This window comes from Nelumbo nucifera, chromosome 3 (assembly GCF_055504915.1).
Source record: "Nelumbo nucifera cultivar China Antique chromosome 3, China Antique-T2T, whole genome shotgun sequence".
NCBI lineage: Eukaryota > Viridiplantae > Streptophyta > Magnoliopsida > Proteales > Nelumbonaceae > Nelumbo > Nelumbo nucifera.
Window position 1 is genome coordinate 15,630,666 of NC_142651.1, and position 20,791 is coordinate 15,651,456.

General features: G+C 37.1%; 2 protein-coding genes and 1 non-coding gene across 3 annotated transcripts; 2 read left to right on the forward strand and 1 right to left on the reverse strand.

Annotated features, from left to right (window-relative positions):
* Nucleotides 1-6,703: 6,703 nt before the first annotated feature.
* PNSB4 (NDH dependent flow 6) lies at nucleotides 6,704-8,628 on the reverse strand. The gene is made up of 6 exons (XM_010259696.2): nucleotides 8,425-8,628; nucleotides 8,293-8,337; nucleotides 7,863-8,022; nucleotides 7,708-7,763; nucleotides 7,502-7,573; nucleotides 6,704-7,174 (listed from the first exon to the last, which is right to left on the reverse strand). Exons 1-6 carry the CDS (start codon nucleotides 8,521-8,523, stop codon nucleotides 7,046-7,048), a joined length of 561 nt encoding a protein of 186 aa, XP_010257998.1. The 5' UTR covers nucleotides 8,524-8,628; the 3' UTR covers nucleotides 6,704-7,045.
* Nucleotides 8,629-8,792: 164 nt separating this feature from the next.
* Nucleotides 8,793-13,508, forward strand: LOC104602987 (casparian strip membrane protein 1-like). Its single transcript, XM_010266873.3, has 4 exons — nucleotides 8,793-8,803; nucleotides 12,306-12,530; nucleotides 12,667-12,796; nucleotides 12,935-13,508. Exons 1-4 carry the CDS (start codon nucleotides 8,793-8,795, stop codon nucleotides 13,151-13,153), a joined length of 585 nt encoding a protein of 194 aa, XP_010265175.1. The 3' UTR covers nucleotides 13,154-13,508.
* A 190-nt stretch (nucleotides 13,509-13,698) lies between these two features.
* Nucleotides 13,699-13,772, forward strand: TRNAI-AAU (transfer RNA isoleucine (anticodon AAU)). Its single transcript has one exon. It is a non-coding gene; the product is annotated as a tRNA-Ile (tRNA).
* Nucleotides 13,773-20,791: the final 7,019 nt, after the last annotated feature.

The following is a 20,791-nucleotide window of genomic DNA, read 5'->3' on the forward strand; positions in this document are numbered from 1 at the left end:
TTGATTTGAATGGACGACCAGTTTTGACAACAAAAAATTACAAGCAAAAAATTACAAAACCGTTATGGCCATCGATTTTCGGGTTGACGGTTCGATCGTCCAGTTTAAACGGATGATCCACTCTAACAACAAAAATTACAGGCAAAAAATTGAGTGTGTGAGGTCCATTAAGTAGTATCATACGTGTTATGTCATTCGAGCATGTTACTCATACAACCTGAAAATGGAACCATTCTGGTCACCGGTTTTTGAGTTGACGGTTCAACCGTCCGATTCAAACGAACGGCCCGTTCTGACAACAAAAATTAAAAAATAAAAAATGGCTGAAAACCATCGAACGGGTCTACGGATTAATGGTTTGACCACTCGGGTCATTGGGTCATTGACCGATTCAACGGTTTTTGGCTGGGGACTGGGATTGGGGTAAAACGGAACTGGTTGTCTGGACGGTTCCCAATTAAAAAAATAAAAAAACAGATGACCCATTATGGCAAAAAAATTTCAAGCAAAAAATTGAGTGTGTGAGGTCCATTGATTAGTACCATACGTGTTATGCCATCCAAGTTTGTAACTCATACGACTTGAAAACAGAACCATTCTGGCCACTGATTCTCGGGTCGATGGTTCGATTGTTCGGTTTAAATGGATGGCCCGTTTTGACAAAATATTTAAAAAAAATAAAAAGACGATAAAAAACCATTGAACGGGTCAACGGTTCGACCATCTGGGTCAATGCATCGTTGACTGATTTAACGATTTTTGGTCTGGGACCGAGATTAGGATAAAACATAATCGATTTATCAGGATGGTTCTCAATAAAAAAAAAACAGCAAAAAACCATTAAATAAGTCAACAAATCAACGATTCGACCACTCAAATAAATGAATCATTGACCGATTCAACAGTTTTTGGCCAAAAACCGAATAAATGGGTCAACGGGTCGACGGTGCCATTTCAGCCCTCCACTAGTTTATCCTTATTCCAGAAATACTCAGAACCCACCCGTTTGATGTGAGGTCAGGTCATCTCTGATCTGTATCTGGATATGATCTTAGAGACTTTTGAGCCAAATTGAACTACAACACAAATCGACCACAAATCGAGTAAAGGGGCAGTGAGTGAATGTATACTTGTTTATAGCCTGGGCTTGAATAATTGTGATAATTGGGTGGGTTGGATGCGGGTTGAGGAGCAATCCACCCATAAACTACTAATACCCATTAATCACTCTTTTAAGTAGTACATCAGTGGGTCTAACTTTTCTTTATTTTTTAATTTAAGGAAATTTTGTTATGGTTTTTAAAAACGAATCGGAAACAGAATCGGTCAGGGGATCGGTTTTTGGTTAAGCGGTTCAATCATTCGAGTTGAACAGTTCAACCCGTGACATCATAAATAAATAAAAAATAAAAAATGTATTTATAAATAATAAAAATAGCATAAAATTAAATTAAAAACAGAAAAAATACAGAAAATAAAACTATCTAAATAAAAAATAATACAGTACAAAACACAGAGAAAATATAAAAATAAAATACAGAAAAAACACAAAAAAATTCAAAAAATATAGGAAAAACAGAAAATTGCAAACTCTCCATTCGCCGATCACCATTAATCGCCGTCAGATGCCGGAGGTGTTGGCTGCCGCAGGTGGTCAGTTGGGTGTGAGGGTTGAGAGGGGGGAAGGGTTAGAACGAAAATGGGGTTCTAATCCTAAAGGGACTAAACATTCGATTTTGGGTTGAGGATATTGAAGGCATTTTATTTTTTGTTTTTTTTTTTAATTTAAAACATTGAAAATAAAAAAAGTAACCTGCAAACCGCCGCCCGGGTCAAAAGGTTTAGCAGTCTGACCGCCCGAGTCACTGGTTTTCTGACTTTTTCAACATTTTTTAGAAATTTCCGGTTTTTAGTATAACCGGACCAGGGGGGCTGACTGATTACCGGTTTTTCCTCTCCGACCATCCTATCCCGTCCGATTTTGTAAACGATGATTGAAACCCATCGTATAAATCATACACTTATAATAATTTAAAACTTCTAAAACCAATACTTATGACACCATACCCCTTGTATTGGCATCAATTCCCCCATTGATACTATTCTCAACTGTACAATGATGTGAAAATTTATGAGATGAGTGTAAATGAAAATTCCTCTAGTTTTAAAAGCCCACCTAACAACATCACAAAAACATCTTAGAAAGGGAAGCCTGTCTGAGTGAGAGATTTTGAGAGACATCATTTCCTGCTTTATAAAATAGTCGGTACCCTTTACCCAATTCAATCCATGGATCCATTGGGTGAATCGACCCACTTCCAATTCCATATGCCAAAGTGGGTTGGGTGATAAACCACCAATCCTATGAATCTTTATTTATGAAGTTATTAACTTCTATGATGCTGAAAAAAGATATGCTACAAAAGAGGTTTGATCAATTATGGTTCCGATTAATTGATTAGAAGATTTTCAGATATCATGTCTATCTATCTGGTATCATAGTCGAATCCAGGATGTTTTCTCCCTAAATGAATTCGACATTTCGACCCTTACTATAGCCTAACTCCAGTATTGTCTTTCTCCTTTTTTCAATAAAGACAAACAAAGTTTGAACAAATTTTCACAAACAATGTTTTGGAATATTGGAGGATGCACATTTCAAATGCTTTCCCTTCCACTAGAAGTGGTGGTTGAGATGTTCTACTCCCAGCTTTTCCTCCCACTACAAGTCACGTATCTGTCACATGCTTTCTTCCCAGTTTCAACCCAAGCATCTAGGTGAGAGTTGAGACAAATCTCCCCAAATGCCATTTCAAATCCAACAAAATCTCTCCTTTTGTTTTCACACAGTGGTTAGATTTTATCTTTCTACTGCGAGGGAGGCCGGAGGGGTGTGTGAATATATTCCTACTTCCTAGGTTCTAGATATAATATATATATATATATATATTTATTTAAGTTCTTCTCTCCATTCATTTCCTTCTATACTTGGGATGATCATGGGCCGGGCCGGTTTTTTTATAACATACTAACAGCTTTTAAGGTGGCATGGGACCAGACCAGAACAGACCCTTGGGTCGTCTGGTCTTGGGTCAGGTCGGGTCGGGCATCCCGGTTGCCTGTTTAAATTGATAGAATTATATTTTATAAAAAGTATTTTGTTAACTTGATTATGTTTTACAATAAAAATCACCCAGGGCGAAATGATCAACCCTATTGTGCACCCTCTTTTAATGCTTTCCGTCAATTTGTTTCTTGCATTCAATTGTAGAAGTTGACATCCATGATCTTCCAAGAATATTTGTATGTATGCGAAAAGTAAAAGAAACAAATTATTATTATTATTATTATTATTATTATTATTATTATTATTATTATTATTATTATTATTATCCCTTGTAAAAAAGGAGAGTCGTGAAAATCATGTGTTATCTCCTCAAGTCTTGGTGGAATACTTTTTCACATCCCCCAAGGGTCACCTGGATAGGAAAAGATGATAACTAATTACATAAAATTTATTTATTCTAATTATTGATATATAACATGCGTTATTAATTTAAAATCCTGTTTATCACATTTTAAATGATTACTAATATTTGATTTTGTAAATTTATTTGCAGTTGAAGGATGTTTGGAATCCTTTTGATTGTATTCTTTCATTATTCAACCAAAGAGGGGATAGGGCCTAGGGAGTAGGGGCGATCATGGACTGGTCTCGGCTAGGCTTGGCACCTGTTATTAGGGCTATAGCCCAGACCCGGGTCCTTGGGCCGGGCCGGGCTTTTGGGTCTATCTCTTTAAACATATAACATTTAACTAGTGGAATGACAAGTAAAAATAAGAAAAAGTAAATGGATGAAAATGCATTTAGATTTTGATTTTTGTGTACTTTTTAAATGCCTCAATTCATTCATTTGGTTTTTTTCCTGTCTTAACTTAACTTATTGATTGGATTTACAGATTAAAATATTTGGACACTTGTCATTTGTGAGCATCCACTTTATATAACATATGATGTTATTAAAATATTTTGATTTAACTTTCATTCTCTGCTTGAAAACTAAGGCAAGTATTGGCATATAATATTATATGACATATAGTATATGTTATAATTCAATGAAAACATATATATTGTGGATTAGACTTGATTAGACTTGTTCATGGGCTGGGCCTGGGTTTGGCACAAAGCCCAAACTCGAAATAGTATGGTTTTGAACCAATTGATTGGGAACCGATCATAACTCCGAGTCAATATTTAGACCCCAAACCCATCTGACTGAGATTCGGGCCGGACAGTTGGACCATTTGACCTAGGAACCAATAATGGCCAAAGTTGTTCTATTTGCAGATCAGTTTTTAAAATCATGCAAAACAGTGTAAAGCCGAGCCTGAAGTCTAGCTTGTGAGAAGGTATAGAAATGATCACCTTTGCTAGGGAGAAAACTAGTGTTTTAACAACTGAGTTGAAAAAAGAGCCGGATGGTGGATCTATGGTTTAATCACTTAGATCAAATCAGTTAATTCATTATATCATAATTAAATAATAAAAATAAATAAAGTAGATAAATGTGCACATTTCTAATATTATATATTAGACATTAAATAAACCTGGGCTCTACATAAATAGCCCAAATCAACTCTCAATTAGTTTTTAAGCTGTCCACTTGAGCCTTTTTCAGACAGTTTATCCGGAACCCTTCAAACCAGCTGAACCAGTTTAATTGAATGTTCAGCTCAGCCCTCCCAAATGGACACAACGTTTATATTATTTGTACAGATGAACCGGATTTTCTGAACCGAAGCTTACATTCAGCTCAGCCCTCCCAAACAGGCCCTAGGTTTTGGAGGTTGCTGACCTTGCGGTTGTCTGACTTTTCCCTTCATTTTCTCTTTCTCCACTAATTCCGTGATGTTAATGAACTACTAGGATCTAGGACCATCCAGATCCAGATGGCGGAACCTATTGACTATTGTTGAGAAGCTACAAAGGAAAAAGCCACAACCTCTTGGTCTCAGGGTTGCCCGTCCGGGTCATAAGGAATATGAACTAAGCATGCATTTCTACGTTGGTTGTTGATACTCTCTCAAGTCCCCAACTCCCAACCGACTGGGCCGAAGGTGTATTACTTTTTCTAATGGGATAACTCTTTTTTTACCAAAGCTGAACCTCTTGTATAGAAAGACTGAAAGACTACCTGGTACAAATTGCGATCGGATGGGCTACACATTTTATTGTTACAATGCAGGCTGAACTTTCATTTGCGTTGTAATTGTTCTTTTGGAGAGACGTGTAAAAGTAGGTGGGTTAATACTCCCGTTATTCATTTTTTTTCATTTTCTTCAAAAAAAAAAAAACTGAAAATGCTTTTTTCGGCAAGTCCTCTATATTCTTTGTCCTGTCTGTTTGTATTTAGGGAGGAAGGCTTTAAAATTTAAACAACGAAGAGAGCATCTCAATGGGTAGAAAGCTAAATGGAATTTGGAGTGGGTGGTGGAAGAAGACTTGAAGAACTCTGTGGTAGAAAAGAAGTTTTTCGGCAAGCCCTGCATCCTCTATTCTTCAGATGGAAGACATACATTGATTACTCTCTCTCTCTCTCTAGGTTCTTGGGTGAAAGGATTTGAATAGGGTGAAACTTATTTTTTGAAAGTGTTTTAGACTTTTAGGGTGGAAGGTTTTTAACAAGGCAAAACTTCATAAATAGTTGCTTGACCAAAGTCCTCTTGCCCGGTTGCCCCTACGGCAATAATGTCGAACCCTTGAACCTCTTCCTCTCCCCTTGTCTTTTTTGCCCAGTGTCTCATTCTTTTAAAGACTCTAATGCATCATATTGCACAACTAGTTGGGATCTCTCCATTTGCAACATACTTAATAAAGGTATTAAGATCTTTTAATAAAAGCTAATTAATATGGTTTGATTAAATATCATATAAAAAATCTATGAGATTTCAGAAATCTTCAAAAAGACAATCAAAGCCTTCATGTATAATTTATTAGAATATATGGACTCGTTTTGAGCAAGAATGTCAACTAACTATAAGGGAATATAGAATTGGTGTGATATTGTTTAATATGGTCTTGTTACTACGTATAAGAAATTCATGTGATTTTAGAGACGTCAAAGGTATCCGAAGCTTCCATGCTCAATTATTAAGGTATATGGGCTTATTTTAAGTTATTGTTTGTGGGAATTGGGAATACTCTCTCTCTATTTTTTTATTTATTTATTTTTTTTTTGTTCGTATTGTTGGGAGAAAGATTTTGAACAATAGAGAGGGACTGCCTTTGCCTTCTCAATGGGTAGACAAATATATAATTGGAGAAACAAATACCTGGCTGGGGTAGTAGAGGACTTGAAAAGAATATTGCAAGAGAAGCGTTTCAATAGGTTCTATGTTCTCGGATGGAAGACATGAACCACATGTTTTAACCCACCTCCCATTTCTTTTACACGTCTCCCCAAAAGAGCAACGTGTTACAACGTGGATGAAAGTTCAGCCCATCTGGTCTCGTACAAATTTTGGCCTTTTCTTCAACTTACTGGGCTTTGGTGGATAATGATGGTTTAGCAATGGAAAGCAGTTGGTTCATGGCCTTAAAGTTTCCAGATACAAGCAGAACAATGGATGAGAGGATCAAAGTGTACGTACTCACTAGAGCTTTATTCTGCAGATCAATCAAAGGGTTGTGTGTTAAATGGGATTTAGTAGTAATGGATCCACTCAGCAAACTGTTACTCTGTTAGCCATGGAAGAAGGTCCACAATGGGTGTTAGGCCAGCTCTTAACTATGGCCCCAATACACTTACATGAACAATAGAGGCCCACAATTACTGCTCCGTGTTTGTTGCAAATACCTTACATCTCTACACTCTAGAGTAGAGATTGCCTTTGCACATATGTCATTATAAGAAACGTACATAATTCGGAGCATATATACAGCATGTTAAGTTATGCAAGGTACGCTCCTTATAAATGGATGGAGTTGGGGAATTGGAGAGTGATCTCTTATGTCTTAACTCTTAACCACCCATATAACCCTTGTTCATTTAACAAGCTCCTCCTTCCTTCCTGCTTCTTCCAACTCTCTTAGTCCTCCAACCTTTTGCTCGATCTCCTCGATAAGTTCCTCACGCCACAACTCTGCTCTAGCAGACTCTTCTATATCCTCTTGCTGCATCACATTAAGGTCACAGAATCATTTTTAAGGCTTTATTGATTGGGGTCTTCCTGTTGTTAGACCTTTGTGCTGCAGATTGGAAATGGGTCAACCTATAGCCAAAGGCCCAAGGCCGGTGTGTAAAGATAGGTGGAGTGTATTTCTATTTCCTACCCAACCCAACATTGTTATGGGCAACGCCCAAAATTTGTTGGACTGAGATTACTACGGCCTATGGGCCTGTATAGAATTTGACAAGAACCAGAAATTAAACTCATTGCCAAATGGGGTTCATCCGATCATCTGAATTGAATTGGTAGAAGAAAGGAGAAAGGCATATACCTTCTCATAGACCCAGTGCCCTGTACCATCTCCTCCATCTTTCCTATATTGTTCTCCATCATAATATGGATCCTAAGCCAACCTCCTTTAATGTTAAAAAACAGAAAGTAGGAAAAAAAAATCCAGAACCTGCTATGCAAAATTGCAAATGCAAAAAAAAAAATCCACAACAGGTAAACAAATGAGAGGTAACTTAATGAACTTACTTTAGTGGATCCAAAGAAACAACATCCCCAACAAGTGAACATGATGTAAATTGTATCTATAATAGAAATTCCAGACAAGCTTTAAAACTTCAAACTTAATCGATGCATCATAACAAAGACAAAATGAACAGAGAAGGAAGCGACTCATTACTTACAAATGGTCTTTATAGTTTCATCACTGAGATGCCAAATTGACTTGTGAGTAATCATGTCTCTTTGACCTTCCATGTGCTCAACCATAACAGCCATTAGAGGCCAATCCGGGAAAGCATTTGCCTTGCATAAATGGCCTCTTTTTCTCCTGCTACCTTCACTCTACAAAACAGAGCCACTGTTGAGGCAATTGACAAAGCAACTAACAGATCAAATTAGTTCTATCATCGGATTTGGCTATTAATGGGCTAGCATAAAAACAATGGATTGTTGTTGCTGTTTGCCTGTTTCTGCAAATGTGTTCTTCTCTCAGCCTCAGCAGCTGAAACTGTAATGAACACTCTGAATTTGCAAATCAATTCAATTCCTGACTGAACCCAAAGTTCCAGCAATTAAATACTACATAGTCCACGAGAGTAAAGTAGTAGCTACCTGAAACCAGCCGTTAGTGAATCTAGAACTTGAACACTGCTTAAGCTGCATGGGAAACGTTTAATCTTCAGTATTGGGAGTGGTCAAGGATTTCAGTCACAGAAAGCAGGAAGAGAGATATCAGTGCCTTACCGAATTCGGATGTGGGTAGGCATCGAATTTTGCTGTTTGGTAGGAAGGGCTGTGAATTTGTGGTTTTGGCATGCTGAAGCCCATGAAAGCCTCAGCCATTTTTCTGCAAGTCAGGGGAAAATGTAGTTATACACTTGTGCTCTGAGAAAGGGAATTGGATGGTTTGATCCTTCGTGTATTTTTGTATGGCATAGTATAAGAGTCGTTATGCTTAGGGTGAGAGAGAGAGTTTAAAAGGATAAGGGAATCGTTCGTCTCCACTCCTCTCGTGGACACACGACAAGAATTCCTAGATATTCGACAAGTACCCCTGATGGTCAAGTAAAATGACCTATGTATCCCCTATTTATATTTTCGGTAAATCTACCATGCCGGACTGGTATGATATCGGAAGAGTTTGACTAATAAAAATTCTCCTGAATTTTGGTTACCACTGCTATGATACCGGTTGATTGGTAAGGTTTTTCGGTATCATAGGATGGTTTTAGATGGTGCGCGATCTGAAAGAGTTTGACTAATAAAAATTGACTAGATGTTCTCACATGGCGAGTTGGGTTAATTTGTAAAACAGTGCCCAGAGGGACTAGAGTGGAAGATCCGGTGAGGTTGTTCTGATGTTTAAGTCAGTATTCTGTGTGCTTGCAAGTTAAGTATGAATGCTAGAGAGCTTGAATGCAAGTAATCACGCGTACCTCTACCTTGAAGATCGATGCCTTTATATAGTTGGATAACTGTGAGTCACACGGAAAAGCTTCGGGATCTTTGGGATAAATGGATAAGATTCGTTTCGTTTCCGAAGGAGAGGGATGAGCCAATTGATAAGGTTTATCTCTTCCCTCTGATTCGAGCATCGTGAGGATAAGTCCTGTTAACGAACGTCGTGATCCCGAAGGGTTCGGAGTCTGTTGAATAAGCTTTCGGATTTGGTTACATGGCACTTCGGTTCTTTGGCCCCGAATTAAATTAGGGGCTGAGGTGCCTTTATGCTAAGATGATCTTACACCGAGGTGCTCAAGCGCCCGAGCTCCTGAGCTGCTAACGAGGCTCCCTTGCTGAGTTGTCATCCTACTGGTTTATTGCATCCACGTGCACCTTGGCCCGACCTTGGCCATTAGGTCGGGCCAAATCACCCATCATCAATTTTCATCATGTAGCCAGGTTTCAGATGCAGAGTCCTTTTGGGCATACTACCCATGTTGCCATGTGGATTATTCGTCATATGTGCTCCATTGATTCTTTCCATGGTTTTTAAAAATGAACCGGTTAGGGGTCTGATTATTGGTTCGAACAGTCCGATCGTTTGACCCGAACGACTGGCCCGCTTTGACAAAAAAAATAAAAAAATAAAAAAATTAGAAAACGGTCAAAACCGTTCGAACGGTTAACCGTCCAGTTCAGCGGTTTACTGACCAAAATCAATAGTTTTGGGGGAAAAAGCGGTTTTGGAGGAAAACGAAACCAGTCAGGTGACAGGTTCCCGGTTTTTCCAGTCTGGTCTGGTTTTGAAAACAGTGATTCTTTCTCTATAATGCAGCAACTGGTCCTGTCTGTGAACCGAGCCAAGTAATCAGTGGTATTATGGATTTCGTACTATTGTTGAATCGAACGGTCGGATTGTTTGACTCGGAAATTGTTCAGGCAACTTGGGCTTAGGGGTAAATACAAATCAAGCTATTCAAGCTTTGTTATTGCATTTGGCATTTTTTATTTTAAGGATTTATCTTTTTCTTACATTTAAAATGCTCTTCTTGAACGCTGGATTTTTAACTGCAAAAAGGAGATAAATCCCTTCAAATAAGGAATGCCAAATGCAGCATAAATTGGGTCCAAATCCAGCTTAAGCCCAATATAGCTCAATTGCCAATTGAGTGAATTTAGATAGTATGAAACTCAGCTTGTGAGCCTAATTTTATATAATATTTAAAAAATTTTTTATATGTATAATAAGAAATACATTTTTTATTATATAACCACTGTCTTACTGCTCAATTTGAGGCAAATATACAAACTTTTGAGTGGACAATTCCACCTTATAATAGCTCCAATTGGACTTGAGCCAGGCCAAACTCTAACCTTATGCTTTTATATTGAACCAAGCTCTTTCAGCTTGGCCCGATTCATTTCCACCCTATTTGGGCCTGAGCCTAGTTGAGGGCATTAATGGACCCGGCCCAGATAGAGTTGAGTCAAAACTCAAAAGAATACTTTACCCATTAGCCATCACAACATTTTTGGGCTAATCACCAGTGAGTTATTAGATTAGTGGTTGGGTAGGGTCTGTCCGAGAATTTCTCTTTTTCATTGGACGGTCTAAATAGGTAGAAATTAGCATTGCCAACAGAGGACAACGGGAAATAAAGGGAGGGCGGAACACCAAAAAGCCAAACATATCAGCAAGAGCGATCACGGTTCAGTTAATCGAACAGTGGGCTAATTTTTGAAATTGAATTGGGGTTATCGGTTTTTGGAAAACCAATAATTGAAATTGAATCGAAGCCGATTGGTTAATCATCGATTTCTGGTTTTTTATTATTTATAATATTTATTATAGAAAAATATATAAATATATAATAAAATATTAGAAATATGAATAATATTATATTTTCAATAATAAATAATATATTATGTATTATAAATAGAAATATATATTTATATATAATACATATTTATAAATTTATAATGTATAAAAAATAATATATATATATATATATGTATGTATACTGATCAATTTGGTTAACCGTGAATTATCTATTTTTGTTAAATAAAACCGAACTTACCGATTTGATTAACCAAATTTTTAGTTCTGCTTCGATCAATTCGATTTTTAGGTTTTTTTACTCACCCCTAAGAAAAAGCAATAGCCAAGAATCCCCTACTAGGCCTACTAGGCCTACTAGGGCCCAAGGCTTCAACCGTATAAATACAATATTCTAATCCCAACTTTGCTTTGCCTTTAGGAAAAGTACAGAAACACAGAGATGCAGAATTCTGAATTCCAGCCCCCCCTACAACTAGTCCTTTTCCTCCTATAAACCACATCCTGTCCGTGAATTTAGCATCAATTCACGATCGTAGTAAATTCTGATCTGAACTGATTGGTCTCCCTTTTTTTTTCAAGTTGGATTAGATAATAATAAAGGACGAAGCCTGGGAGGATCCATACAAGTGTGGGTCGGGAAATAGCTCAATGGGGTTGGGGTTAGCAGACACTTGAAAAAATACTAGCTAGCCTCAATTAGAGTGCTAATTTAGTACCCACTTACTTGCTTTACTCAAAAATCACATCAACATTTTTAGGCCTAACCAAAACCACCAAACCTGCCATTCCGTTCCTTTTGCTGCCCTTTCTCCTTCTCTTTTTTTTTTTTTCCTTTCCTTTTCAGAATTCAGACGCGTCTTTGTACCTAATCAAAAACCTAAGATTTTCAGCTTGCTTATTATATAAGGAAAAAAAAATCCTCTATCTGGGAGGCTGTGAATATAAAATAGTAAACCTAAGACATTCATATTCCAAGTATTTAAGCAAATTTTCTTAATTTATTTTTAATTACAATGAATATATATGGAACCTATGTCTACATATAATTAAATTAAAAATATAGGAAAAGAGAGCGAGCAAGTTAGAGCAGGTGCATTTAGTACCACATTATGAGACCACCAAACCTAATATATATATATATAACACTGATTGCATCGTGGTTGTGACGTTGGAACTTGGACGCCGCTGCAGCCTCGTCATTATTCTCTTTTATTATTTGGTTGATTGTTTTCTTTAAGTACATATCTTTCCTTCTCTCTTCTCTCAACTCTCAAGAGCATTTGTCTGGCTTTGGATTCAGAGAAGAATTAATTAAACAGTTTGATTGCTACGTAAAATGAAGGCAGGAGCGCTCGAAGTCCAAGTTGGAGGAGCTTCCATTTCCAAGCCTTCAACCCCAGCACGAGGTGAACAGAGGGATCTCCGTACTGGACTTCGTTCTGAGACTAGTCGCGGTTGCCGCTACAATCGGGAGTGCCGTCGCCATGGGCACGACTAATGAAACACTTCCTTTCTTTACTCAGTTCATCCAATTCAAGGCTCAATACAATGACCTCCCTTCATTCACGTCTGTTCCTCTTCACTACCTACCTACTTCACATTTCCGATGATGAATTCATGAGTTCTTGCCTTTTCAAGCTACCTACCTGTTGGCTTACTTGATTATATACATAAATATATTATTACTCCGTGTGAATCTGCAGGTTCTTTGTGATTGCAAATGCGGTTGTAAGTGCGTACCTCATTCTTTCTCTTCCTCTGTCCATCTACCACATCGTCAGGACTACTTCATCCGCAAGAGGGAGTAGGATAATCTTGATCTTCCTTGATGCGGTAATTGTATAAAATAATCAACGCTAGCAAGCTTTTAATTACATGCAGCAGTTTAATATAATCACTCAGTTGTGAACGATACAAGAAGCTAACTCACGCATTTGTTTCAACTTAATTAACTCCGATCTTTTTGTGAAGGCGATGATGGCGCTACTGACGGCCGGAGCTTCGGCAGCAGCGGCGGTTGTGTACTTAGCACACAAAGGCAATGCTCGGGCAAATTGGTTCGCCATCTGCCAACAATTCAACTCCTTCTGTGAACGCACCTCTGCATCTTTGATAGGTTCCTTCATCGGAATAGTCGTGTTTGTGCTACTACTAATCCTGTTGTCATTCATGGCCATCTCCAGACGTTGATCGATTTGGTAGCCCCTTACTTGTCCACGCATGTTCTCTAGTACGTACTCCGTGTAGTATGAGTGCAGCTGGAACTGGAAGAAAAATCTGTGCAACTGTTCTACCTTATTTCATACGTTTGTGTTGTTCTTATCTGTATTTGTTCAAAAGATTTTCTTTGCTTGTGGCTGGGATCGATTAATATGTAATTTGATCTAAGTCATTCCACTATTAGTGTTTCCCTGAAATTGCTTTGTGGGTGGTGGAAAGTCTTGGCATCAGAAGACAGACGCAAATCAACTTCAGTAATTTGACGTAAGATCAACGCCGTTCTCGATCCGTCTTATTGTCCCTGATGGTTTACACTGGTGACTGTGTGAGGAGTGCCAATTAAGCAAAATCAAATAGAAGAATCTGATCCCGAACAACATCTCCAATTCCATTCTCTCTGTTTTTTTTGGTAATAATCTCCAATTCATTCTGTGCGACAGTGATGCGTCTGATTCATGTATTATTCGTACGCATATACTATTCGTGTACTTTATAAAATAAGGTAATGCACAGCTGGCCTATTAGCTCAGTTGGTTAGAGCGTCGTGCTAATAACGCGAAGGTCGCAGGTTCGAGACCTGCATGGGCCATATCTTTAAATTTTTTTCAGTTTTCAAATTGACTTATTATTATTATTGATTTGATGACATGACCTGACCCATTGGTAGCACTACTCAAGAAGACAAGATCATCTCCAACAGTATCAGTTTTGTTGAGCTTTTGTGGGTGACTTTAAATAACCTTTTGTTTTATAAAATTGAAAAAGAAATATGAAACTCTAATGGTTTTGGGAAGCGATATAAGAGTAATTTTAAGTATGTAGAATGATATGGAGTGATATATTATTAGGGCAAAAACTCTTGTCTGGGTATATTGGACACATAACTAGTTTGGGACCCCGTGATTAGTTCACAAGTTGGATGGGTACCTATCACGAAGAATTTGCACAGCCTTGGGCAGATCCGTTCAAATTTTAGCATATATCAAACCTGAGTCCGTCCAAATACAGCTTACCCATAACTTGTCGTCAACTATATCCTACATAAGGATTGTCAGGTAGAGTGGGATTTGCCTTTGGAGATTTATTGGGCCAAAAAGTTGTTTTATAATGTTATAAAAAGCGTAAAATTATTCAAAAGAATTACTAAAAGAGTATGATTTCAGTTCCCTATGATATCATTCAGCATACTACAGCAAACTCTTTGCTATGATTTTTCTTAAAGTTATCCCTAATAAATCCTAAATCTATCACAAACCCCACTTTTATGTTCCATATTTTATTAATCAAAATTTTAGAACAAAGATAAAAAATGTTATTCATATTCTTTTTATTGTTATTATGAATGAAACTTACTCTTTCAGAATTATATGTTGTCCAAAAAGCAAATAGATAAAATAGTTAATAAAAATAGAGCAGAAATTACTATATATGTTTAGAAAATGAAAAAATAAAAGAAAAACAATGCAAAAATCATCATACGGAGCTGAAGAAAAACAATACATAAGTTGCACATACCATCCAAGGTCTCCAGGAGGATGTGGTTTACTGGTCCACCTCATTTGGAGGTGGTTTCAAACTTTTACTCTTAGAGATGACTTTCGCATAAAGAGATAGAGCTTATCCAGTTGCCTATGAAGCGGGTGGGGCAAAAGTTAGCTCCATCGATGAGGTGACGTGATCCCAGAGGATTTGAAGATGATAGCCCGCAGGTAATGGTGGTTAGCCACATCATCATACAAGTTGCCAATTGGGCCTCAATTAGGTCGGCAGTGAGAGGTTGCCCTGAGTTGAGGTCTCTGCCTAGTCTCGAGATCACCGGTTTGACTCAGTCAAGGTGTTCGTAGGTTGCCCCTATTGACGTGGTGCCGGGATAGTGAAGGCATGCAAGCTGTGCCCGAGGTGTATTCAACGTCATTGCCTAGGTGGCACTAAGGTATCATGCATCGGTTCTAGAATGTCATGTGTCATGGTGTCATTGGAGGGTCAAATCACCTCTCATCAATCAATTCCGATTCCAACTGTTTGGTTGGATGGAGTTGAAATCCCATTCCGATGGAATGACATTGTCCCATTCGAGGGAATGGCCAATTCTTTGTCTCTTTTGGGAATGAAATTTCATTCCAATTTATTTCAGTTCCTATTTGAACCAAACAGAATATAGGAATAAATCATTTTGATTCATATTCCAAAAGATTTTAATTCCAACCCTGACTGTAAACCAAACAGACAGACGTTAATGAAATTACATTTGCCCATGTGAAAGAATGGCTAGTTTGGCTTCCATTTTGGAATGAAAATCTCATTTCAATAGAACAAAGTAAGGGGAGCATGGCACCGTTCGATGTTGTAACCACCGTTTGAAAAGGATGTTTTTTTTTTTGTTTGGAAACGATGCTGCCAATTAGGAGGTGCATATTTCTCCTTTTACCCGATGCAAACCTCCTTGAGAATTGGAACCCAATTCTCATTTCCATTTAAACCAAACGGATGGCGGTAATAGTCAATTCTTATCAAATTTCATAGGATTTCGAACCAAACGAACCCTAATATTTTTTTTCGGTGCTGAGTGCTGACATACAAAAGTACAAACATAAATACTAAATGCAATCAACTGTTGAAGACAAGTGTTAACATATGTCTGAGATAATTCGCATAAACGAAATTGACAGGGAATGCAGTTTAATAACTTTGGGTTCAAATTTAATGGATAATAATCATTTTTAACATAATTTTCACTTGATAGCCTACCTCGTGTATCATTAATGGTGACGGGATCTGCTCCTCACAAATGGGCGTCTTATACGTACATCGACCGTGTATTCGGAACATCTTCCGTGAATACATATTTTCAATGCATGATAGGATGTATCTATGAAGCGCCAGTTGTGAGGAGCAGATCCTGTCTCTCATCAATGTGAGTAGGAGTTTGCTTTTTGTGTGATCATTTAATGACTTCTGTTATGTTTTCACAGATTGTATTTGGTATCATTATGTCGTTTCTACCTGGGGTTGGAGTTTGCTTTTTTGTGTGATCATTTAATGACTTGTTAGATATTTTCACACTTTTTTTGTACCATTATGGCGTTTGGTTGAGGGTATTGTCACATCAAATATTAGAGTCATTTCCATTCCCATTTTAATGATTAATGATTAGATTTAACCTTTTAAATGATTTATACGAATAACCTCTCACACAAGTTTGGATCTGCTCTTACAGAGCACGCTTCACACCCATCGTGCATCTAGAAAATCCCCATGTTAAGAAAAATTGAGAAAGGAGTTTTATAGCATTTCTAATTGATTTCTTCTCATTTAACTCCAACTCAAGCATTTCTTTTGGGTTATGTCATCACAATTCAAGTTGCACTTTTGTTAGAGTGGCTAATTTTCTATGTTTTAGATAAATTTATATTACTTTTTTGTATCTTAATGTTAATTCTTTTAGGAATTTTTAAAATTTTATGGTTTGTAATTATTTTTAGGTAATTTTTTACAAAAATACATTTTTTTGGTTTGCAATTATTTCTGAATAAAATTGGTTAAGGGTAAATTTAGTATTAAAAAATTAATGCATTATATCTATATTTTTCTATTTTAAATGTTGACAGATGGAAAATACCTATACCTTGTTTCAAAACAATATAGAATGTTTTTGTTAATGTCAAAACATATATAGGAGAGGTTCATAGGAGTTCACATTGGCACTCCATAGACGCACCACACAGGCCCCCCCCAAGTGCGCGTTGGGAATATTTCCAGTACTTGTCATTGGGAGGTTTTTATTGTTAGAAAACCTAAGTTGATTTTGAATTCAGTTCATAGTATTGTTAGAAAGAAAACCTAAGGAGGTTTTTATAATTTTTCTTATTTTTAAATAGAATTTAAGTTGATTTTGAATTAATTAATAATTTTTTATTAAATTTTCTTTTTATTAATCCTTATTAAACTTAATTAATTATATTATTTTTTTTATTTTTAGTGGAATCTAAGTTCGTTAGTAAAAATTAATTGGATATTAGTTTTTAATTCATCTTATTACATGTTACTAATTTATTTGCCTTTTATTGTATTAATAAAAATATTTTTATTAATAATGATAATGATTAATGTTTATTTTTGTCTCATTTAAATAATTTAAAAATTATTTTTACTATAATTAATTACCTTTTATTAATTATTTGAAATAAAATATAAATGAATTATAATTTATAATTGCTTATTAACCAACCTAGTGCAAGTGGGGTTTGATCCAAATCACCACTACAATCTTGGTGCAGAGGGTTTTAGAGCATCCGTGCTATTGATAACATACCGAAACCCAATTTTTGATATCGGATATTTTGATCCTTGTTTGAAGTGACACAACAACTTTCGACTACGACTTTGAAATAAGTTTAAACGGTCTCCTGCTTTCATATTTCAAATTCTTGACCTTATTTATCTGGTTACCATAATTGTTTATTAGCTTTCTAGAAGAGCTTGCATTTGTTGCAAACAAAAATCGTGTGAACACATTGACAATAGGCCATGAATCCATCCGTACATTGAGAATATTTGATATTTGAATGTTATAATATTCATGTTGAAGTCATCTTGACGTATAGGTGGATGTAATGCTGTCAGCGTGTTTCCATTGTGCATGAGACATAGGCAATGTTTGGGATCGATGTTATTTTTTTGAAAAATGATGATATATCGGTATTTAGGATTTCAAGTTTTGGAGTTGTATTATTTGTTTCCTGAAAAAATTGATCATGCTTAGAAAATCGGAAAAGTGTGGTCCGGAAAAATGTAAAATGGAGTGTTTTCTTATTTTTATATAATTGCTAGTAACATTTGTCTAATGTAGTGATGAAAATTATTTAAGTGGCAATTAACGTTTTAAAAACCGACCCGGAACCGGAACTATTATGGCCATCGGTTTTTGGGCCAGTGGCTCGATCATCCGATTTGAACAAATAACCTATTCCAATGAAAAAATACAAAAAAATTAAAATAAAAAGGTCAAAGCTGTTGAACAGGTCAAATGAATCAATGGTTTGACCCATTGAGTCGGGTATTGACCAATTCAGTGGTTTTTGGCTAAGGAGTGGGTTTGGGTAAAACGGAACTGATTGCCTGGATGGTCTTGAATCAAACAATCCGGCTGTCTGATCAACAATGGTTAAAAAAAACAGTGTTAGCAACAATAAAACCAAACAATGAATAGTCTTTTCTAAGAAAAAAAAGGCATACCTTGCATCACTGTTTTGCAATGGAATCGATTGCCTATGTTATGTTCAAGTCATCCCATGTCCCTTGGACAAATTTGCTCCTAGGGATGAACCTTGCATATTTGTGGGCTACCCACATGGCCAAAAAAGTTATCGGGCATGTGCCCTTGAAACTCAACGCATCTTCACAAGTCAAGCTGTTGTATTCTATGAATATCAGTTCCCTTTTCAAGATGACCCACTACCTGCCCAACCCAATTCTTTCATAGTGGTACCTCTACCTCCGGATCCATATGATGATTGTGACTATCCCAATACAAATGGCCCTTCTCATCGGAAAACAACCATTGTTACCATTCATCCCACCACTACTAATGATGTGGCCCAACCCATCATAGTTACAAATTCAGTTTAACCCATTACTCATGGTCACCTTTAGCGATCCCATTGCCAAACCACCATCCCTACTCGCCTTAATGATTACATTTACCAATTGCCTCATTCAATTTCACAATCCAACCATGGTACTTTAGAAGTTGAGCCCAAAACTTGTGCCCAAGCTGCCCGAGATCCCTATTGGAGAAAAGCTATGGCAGATGAAATTTTTGCTCTTGAAAGAAACAACACTTGGACTGTTGTGTCCTTCCCTCCAGGCAAGCATCCCATTGGTTCAAAATTGGTATACAAAATTAAATATAAGGTAGATGGTTCCATCAAGCGCTTTAAAGTGCAACTTGTTGCAAAAGGATATACACAGGTTGAAGGCCTTGATTACCATGACACTTTTGCTCCAAACAAAATTGGCCATTGTTCGTTATTTACTTACCGTTGCTGCCTTCAAAGGTTAGGATCTTCATCAACTAGATGTCAACAATACCTTTCTTCATGCAGACCTTCATGAAGAGATCTACATGACAATACCCCAAGGTTTTGAGACTACATACTTAATGCATGTTTGCAAGTTTTAGAAATCATTGTATGGCCTTAAGCAAGTTGCCTTCACATTTGGGGTTCAAACAATCTTCTAATGGTTATTCTCTTTTTACTACATGCTCCGATACCTCTTTTGTTGCTACTCTTGTGTACGTGGATGATATCATCATCACTGGTGATGACCAGGACTGAATCATATCTCTCAAAAGGTACATTGATGAGGAATTTGAATAAAGGATCTTGGGCTCTTGCGCTTCTTCTTAGGCTTTGAAGTCACTCACTCTACTTCTGGAATTTTCCTTAGTCAGCACAAATATACTCTAGACATTGTGCAGGACACATGCTTTCAAGATTGCAAACCAAGTTTGACTCCCAGGGAACAACAAAATCACTTCATTGATGATTTGAGCCCTCCATGCTTTGATCCAGCACAGTATCATTGTCTTGTGGGTCGGCTTATATACCTTACAACAACTCGCCCAAATATTTGCTTTGCTGTTAACTGCTTAAGCCAGTTCATGCATGACCCTCACCAAGAGCATTTTAATGTTGCTCTATGAGTCATTTGCTACATTAAAGGCTCATTCTCTACTGGCATCTTCTTCTTTGCCACGAGCACAATTCAGTTGCATTGTTTCTGTGATCCGGACTGGGCCAGTTGTCCTCTTACTCGTCATTCCACTACGGGATATCTCACATTGCTCAGTGACTCACCTCTTTCTTGGAAAACAAAGAAACAATACATGGTTTCCCGCTCATCAGTAGAGGCTTAATACAGACTCATGGTTGTTGCCACCTCTAAACTCGTTTGGCTACATAGAATACTTGCTGAACTCACTATTCTAGCCAAGCCTCTAACCCTCCATTGTGATAGCAAAGCTGTTCTTCATATTGTAGCAAATCTAGTTTTTCATGAGCACAAAAAGCACATAAAAATTGATTGTCACTTTGTTCGGGACTTGGTTCAACATGGGGACTTAATCACTGCTCACGTGACAAACATCTGTCTACTTGTTGATATATTCACCTAGGTTATTCCAATTCACCGTTTTCTCACACATTTATCCGAGTTGGGCATTAGAGATGCTAATATCAACATTATTTGAGACAGCTGCTATTGGGATATCAAGATTAGTTACGCCAACTGTTCTTTCTTGCCACGTGTACAAGAATGGTATAACAGATGTGAACGGATGGCTATATAAATCATTTGTATTATCCTAAATTAATACAATGAAATTCATTTTTTTTCTGCATATGATACTCGTCTTCATTTCTCGTTGCACTGTTTTAAAAGAGTGTGAGCATAGTTGTGTGAGGATTGAATCCAAATTCTCTCATTCATGAGAAGATGTTCTCGGTTCTCACTACGAGGTGATCTAAGGCTTACTTTTGTGAGGCAAAAGAGACCGGGTCTGCTCTTCACAAAGCGCACCTCACTTCAACCTCATAGGTACATCTA

Bases quoted from the DNA above. Each gene is read 5' to 3' on its own strand.
- PNSB4 (XM_010259696.2), bottom strand. From the start codon at position 8,523: ATGGCTGAGGCTTTCATGGGCTTCAGCATGCCAAAACCACAAATTCAC. The intron at 7,764-7,862 runs GTAAGTAATGAG...TTTCTATTATAG, and splicing joins TGAAACTATAAAGACCATTT to ATACAATTTACATCATGTTC. The intron at 7,574-7,707 runs GTAAGTTCATTA...AGGTTGGCTTAG, and splicing joins GTTTCTTTGGATCCACTAAA to GATCCATATTATGATGGAGA.
- LOC104602987 (XM_010266873.3), top strand. The intron at 12,531-12,666 runs GTCTGTTCCTCT...GTGAATCTGCAG, and splicing joins AATGACCTCCCTTCATTCAC to GTTCTTTGTGATTGCAAATG. The intron at 12,797-12,934 runs GTAATTGTATAA...CTTTTTGTGAAG, and splicing joins TCTTGATCTTCCTTGATGCG to GCGATGATGGCGCTACTGAC.